Below are 5,811 nucleotides of genomic sequence, written 5' to 3'. Positions count from 1 at the left end.
TCTGTTTTAGAAAAGTAATTAGTTACACTACTAGTTACTGGCAAAAGTAATAATATTACAGTTACTGAGTAACGCATTACTGCCCAACACTCAGACCACAGTGGAGGTCTTGCTGTTGTTTGAAAGAATCTGGTTTTATGCCAATTAGTGAGCACAAAAACTTTTAAACCTTAACTGACTAAAGTTGTTCGGCTATGGCCATTTTACTATGTTTTAATTTATCGACCTCCTAGTCCAGGAAGACAGATTTTATCTGAGTTTACACATGAATTTCAGGGTCGGCCGATCATCATGTTGTTCAAAATACACAACTTGCCGTCTTGTGACGGAGTCTTGAAGTCATTGTGGCGTTCACACTACATGACTGATAGTAGACAGGGGATCACACACTACACGAGGTGACAATGGCTGTGTTACCCAATGCTGGTCTCCAAACCACGTTTTGGCAAAGAAAACGCACGTAAAATGTGAAATGACACAAACCTACACACAAAACAGCTGTTAATTGTTATTGTAAAGATTGCACCAGGTCTCATCTTATGTATTTATTCTGTATTTTTACCACATACGGTGTACTTCGCTTCCCCAAAATTGTCCTACAGACACACACACCAGCGTGTGCTTACTGATTGTTGTATGCTTTGATTGTGATTACAGTGATTTATCTGTTTTGTAACTTTAAAGAGCCAGTTGAGTGGACAAAGCCCTTTTTGAGAGTGTTTTCAAGCTATGGTTATTGCTCCCTGATCACAGGGTGGTGTTCCGTAATTATTCATCTTTACTAATAATTTGAGTGATAATACCTTTATTGATATTAATACATACATTTGAAAATAACCAAACCTGCCCTACCAGATTGCAAACAGTATACACAGGGAGGATTGGAGAGAAAGTGATGAAGATAATGGTGGTGTGATATGACGACGAGAGGAGGGACATCAGTGTCCAACAGAGACTGAGAGCGAAAGGAGAGGAGGAACAAACTGAGTGTCAGAAAGAGATAATTCAACTGTATGATAAAGCGTTCTGGTCAGAAGCTGCCAGAGCTGCAGCGTCTCTTTTCCTTCTCTCACTGTCTGATGGAGGTTGATGACGGAGCAGAGCTCTGCTTTCCACAACTCCTCAACACCTCCTGCAGGAAGTCGACACTTCCTCAGTCTGAAGCTGTATTTCTGAACACTCTTCTGTCGTCCATCTCTATGCTCACTGTGGCTCTCAACCTGCTTGTCATCATCTCAGTCTCCCACTTCAGGCAGAGATCAATTTCTCAGCAGAACCTTCAACTATTATGTTGTGAAATAAATATGATAGGAAATGTGAAATGTACTTTTAGCTTGTACTTTTTTTCCATTTTTCACTATTGTGTTGCTCACTATGTGTGATGATACTTTTCTCTTTCCCTCCAGGCAGCTCCACACACCCACCAACATCCTCCTCTTCTCTCTGGCTGTCTCAGACTTTCTCGTGGGCCTCCTGCTGATGCCGGGAGAAATCCTTAGAAATATACACTGCTGGTTTCTTGGTGACCTCATGTGTTCTCTGTATATTTATGTAGGGTACATCATTCCTGCTGCCTCAATAGGAGACATGGTGCTCATATCAGTTGACCGATATGTTGCTATTTGTCACCCTCTGCATTATACCACCAGAATCACTGTGAGAAGAGTTAAACTCTGTGTTTGTCTGTGTTGGTTCTGTTCTGTTTTCTACTGCAGTCTCTTTGTAAAAGATGACCTGACTCAACCAGGTAGGTATAACTCCTGTTATGGAGAGTGTTTGCTTATAGTTAACCACATCACAGAAGCTGTTCACCTTGCTTTGACCTTTATTGTTCCAGTTTCTCTCATCATCATTCTGTATATGAGAGTGTTTGTAGTGGCTGTGTCTCAGGCTCGTGCCATGCGCTCTCACATTACAGCTGTCACATTCCAACGTTCAGTGACTCTAACAGCGAACAAATCTGAGCTGAAAGCAGCCAGGACTCTTGGGGTTCTTGTAGTTGTGTTCCTACTATGTTTCTGCCCATATTACTGTGTGTCTCTTACAGATAACAGTTTGCTCAGTTCTTCTTCTGGAACCTTTGTGATTTATTTGTTTTGTTTGAACTCGTGTCTAAACCCTGTGATTTATGCCATGTTCTACCCCTGGTTTAGAAAATCAATTAAACTCATTGTTACTCTGCAGATTCTGCAGCCTGGCTCCTGTGAGGCCAACATACTGTAGAGAGGCTGTGAAGTGACTGAAATGAGATCTGCTCTACAACATATGTTCAATGAATTACAAATCCAAAAAATGAAGTGAAATGTTCTCTCTTTTTAAGACACTTTGCTTTTACTGTAGAAGTTATGTACATTTTCAACAGATTAATAACATAAATAGCATCATAAAATATATGGACACTAGAAAAAAAAAACGTGGTGCAGAAATACATAAGAGTAAGGGGCGACCATATAAATAACAAATTAACAAACAGCAGCAGGTGTAATATAACATTATTTCATGTTAAAAGCTAATCTAAAAAGGTGGGTTTTGATATGTGATTTGAAAGAGTCCATGTCGCTGCAATCTCGGATGTGTATGGGTAAGGAGTTCCATAGGGAGGGGGCTACAATGGTGAAAGCTCTGTCGCCCCAGGTACGGTACTTGGTCCTGATTTGAGGTGAGAGGAGGTTAGTGTCAGAGGAGCGGAGGTTGCGGGAGGGATTGTGGTGGTGGAGCAGGTCTGTGTGGTAGGAAGGGGCCTTGTTATGGAGGGCTTTATGTGTGAGGAGGAGGATTTTGTACTGAATGCGTTGGGGAACAGGGAGCCAGTGAAGATTCTGGAGGACAGGGGTGTTGTGGTCACAGGTGCGTGTGTGGGTGAGGAGGCGGGCAGCAGAGTTTTGGATATATTGAAGTGTATTTAGGGCTTTGGCAGGAGAACCATAGAGGATGCTATTGTAGTAATCAATTCTGGATGTATTGAAGGCGTGGATCAGGGTTTCAGCAGCACAGAAGGTGAGTGATGGGCGGAGACGGGCAATGTTTTTGAGGTGAAAGAAGGCAGTCCTGGTGATATGGTTGATGTGGTGTTCAAAAGTGAGGTTGTTGACAAAGTTGACTCCAAGGTTGTTGATGAAAAGGCTGAAGTTGGTGTTTTTTGTGATTTGGGGCCGATGATGATCATGTCAGATTGATTGTAATTGAGTTTTAAGAAGTTGTTTTGCATCCAGGTTTGTAAGTTGGTGAGGCAGTTGGTCAGAGTTGCAGAGGTACTGTCGTGATGGATTTGGTGGAGATGTAGATCTGGACGTCATCGGCGTAGCAGTGGAAGTGGAGACCTATGTATGATATTACAGAGTGGCAGGATGTCAATGATGAACAGGAAAGGACCAAGCACCGAACCTTGGGGGACGCCATGTGACAAAGGAGCAGTGGAGGAGGTGCAGTTATTGATGTTAAGAGAGGTGAGAAACAAGACAGTGACTGAGAGTGTGGAGGGGTGGGGCAGGAGGGGAGGTTGAGCAGTTTATTTATTGTAGAGAAAAGAAACTTGGGGTTGCTGGAGATGGAATGTATGAGGTGTGAGTGAAAGGTGGACTGGGCAGTGTTGAGAGCGTTTTTGTATTGGTGAATGTAGTCTGTGGATGCGTGAAGGTGAACTGTTAAGTCGGTTTTGTTGTATAGTGTTTCCAGTTGACGTGAAGTGTACAAGGGAGCTGAAGGAGACAGTTTTGGTTGTTATGGAGCCAGCAGGTCGAGACAGGAGGAGAAAGTGTGGTTGGAGTAGTCCACAAGGTCAATGGGATCATCAGACAGTAGGGTAGATATTGCACTGGTGAGTGACGCTGTGAGAGCCGTATTGATGAGCTTGAGGTTTCTGAATGGGGTTTTGCACTACACTTTTGGGGTGGGAATGGGGATATTAATGTCCATTATGGTTACAAGATGGTCTGATATGTGGAGGTTAATTCTGGAAATATGACTTAATGTGAGACCAGTGGAGCACACCAGGTCGAGGATGTGACCATGGGAATGGGTGGGGAAGTTGATGTGCTGTGTGTAGTTGAGGCAGTGTAACAGTTAAATAAATTAAGTGGCAGAATTTCAGTTGATGTCATCAACGTGGAAATTAAAGTCTCCAAGGAGGAGGACATTGGGTGATACTATGGCAGAGAGCTGGGTCAGGAAATGAGAAGTCGGAGAGAAAGGTGGGGTTTGGCTTGGGGCAGCAGTAGATGATGGATGTGACAAGGGGAGTGGGACCAGAGAGTTTGAAGGTGAGATGTTCAAAAAAACAGAACAGCAGGGATTATCTATGATTGACAAGTCATTAACATGGCGACCTGTCAATCAGGCTTGAGCCGACTCGTACCCTCAGCACTGTGTAAATTTAACCTGTGGAGAAAAACTATATATATCCCAATTTCTTTGAGCGTATTACTGATCTCTTCTACTTAACTTATACCATTAGTTGAATTCACAATTATATTAGAATATTATACAAGTAACAGGGCTGACACATCAGTAACAGGGTTGACAACAGTTACCGTATTGGTTATAATGCTTGTTTAAGTTACAGTCATGGGTGTAATGGAGTTATAATCAGACATTCTTAAACTTTCAATTCAACATAACCAATTAGAGCATTTTGGAGACCGATTGTTACGGGTGGTGTGGTGTGGGGACAGAGAGGACCCAAATGCAACGCTCAGAGGATAGGAGGTTTATTGAGGGAACAAGGGGTTGAGGGACTGGAGGGAGAGGTGGAAGCCGGGGAAACACAGGTACGGGGAATCGAGTTGACTGGGACCAGAGAGCCCGGGGACACTGGGGCCGAGGAAGGGAGGATGTCGTGTGGGAAGCCCGAAGAGGAGAGGACCTAAGGATGAGCTCAGCCGACAGAACGGATGATGAGGGTGAGTGAACCTGGGAGGGAAAACAGACAGAAAGGCAGGGTTAGTGACAGGAGCGACAAAGCAAAGGGAAATTGAGAGAAAACAAAAACATGAGAGTCCGAACGCAGAGGTGACACCGGGTATGGAGCAACGAGGATCAAGCGAGGATGGTTGGAGAACCAGATTTGAAATACAGGCAGGGATGAGGTTGACTACTGGCAGGTGTGGCAGGCTGACGAGGTGGCTGATGAGGTGCAGGTGCAGGTAGTTGGCTGGGCTCAGGAGCAGAGGGAGAGAGAGAGCAAACAGGGGAGAAAACACAGGGAGGCAGGCAGGGAACAGAAAACCAAGGAAAAAGCAGAATAACTGATAAAAAGGAGAAAAAAACCAGGACACTCACCGTCAGCCGGGCTGCCACCACAACACAGATATGTTGAGAGGTTTTAGCATAAATGATGATACTACAGATTTAAGTGTAAATCAATTGTTTAATTTAAACATATTAAAATTACACTGCAAATAAATGTGAAAAATGAAATAGTTTGGCCTGTGGGTACATAAAAATATACTTTTCTTTGCCGAGAAGGGTTGAATCGAGGGCAACTGGACTTCGTTGAAGATTTTTCACCTCTCATCCAAGGGGCGTCTTCAGTTCTAAATGACTGGTGGGGAAAGTCATTGATACCAATTAGTGGTTGGTGATCCTGGCTATTATAACAACGGTCGTTAGGGTCCATGTTGTCAAATGAGGCCAAGTGTAAACAACAGTCTTTGGAATTTTCACAAGCGGCCAAATGTGACCAATTGTTCCATCTTCTAGGAACATATGAAACGACAGCGTTATATATGGGGGATAAGTGGTGTATATATATCATATATCCTCCTCTGTTGAGAGATGGTTTCTCTATTCTGGTGTAAATATCCTCTTTTAAAC

The 5,811-nt window shown here is 43.5% G+C and overlaps 1 protein-coding gene across 1 annotated transcript; it reads left to right on the top strand.

The window, feature by feature from the left end:
- The first annotated feature begins 1,079 nt into the window (after window positions 1-1,079).
- On the top strand, window positions 1,080-2,223 carry LOC123973873 (trace amine-associated receptor 13c-like). The gene is made up of 2 exons (XM_046054227.1): window positions 1,080-1,252; window positions 1,407-2,223. The coding sequence occupies exons 1-2, from the start codon at window positions 1,080-1,082 to the stop codon at window positions 2,221-2,223; spliced, it is 990 nt and encodes a 329-aa protein (XP_045910183.1).
- The last annotated feature ends 3,588 nt before the right edge of the window (window positions 2,224-5,811 follow it).

The sequence above is a fragment of the Micropterus dolomieu genome, linkage group LG07 (genome assembly GCF_021292245.1).
Source record: "Micropterus dolomieu isolate WLL.071019.BEF.003 ecotype Adirondacks linkage group LG07, ASM2129224v1, whole genome shotgun sequence".
Classification (NCBI taxonomy): Eukaryota; Metazoa; Chordata; class Actinopteri; order Centrarchiformes; family Centrarchidae; genus Micropterus; species Micropterus dolomieu.
The sequence above is the reverse complement of the archived record's forward strand: the minus strand, read 5'-3'. Positions and strand labels throughout refer to the sequence as shown.

Excerpts from the sequence above, each read along its gene's own strand:
- LOC123973873 (XM_046054227.1), top strand. The coding sequence starts at position 1,080 with ATGGAGGTTGATGACGGAGCAGAGCTCTGCTTTCCACAACTCCTCAAC. Across the intron at positions 1,253-1,406 it reads ATCTCAGTCTCCCACTTCAG|GCAGCTCCACACACCCACCA; the intron begins GCAGAGATCAAT and ends CTTTCCCTCCAG.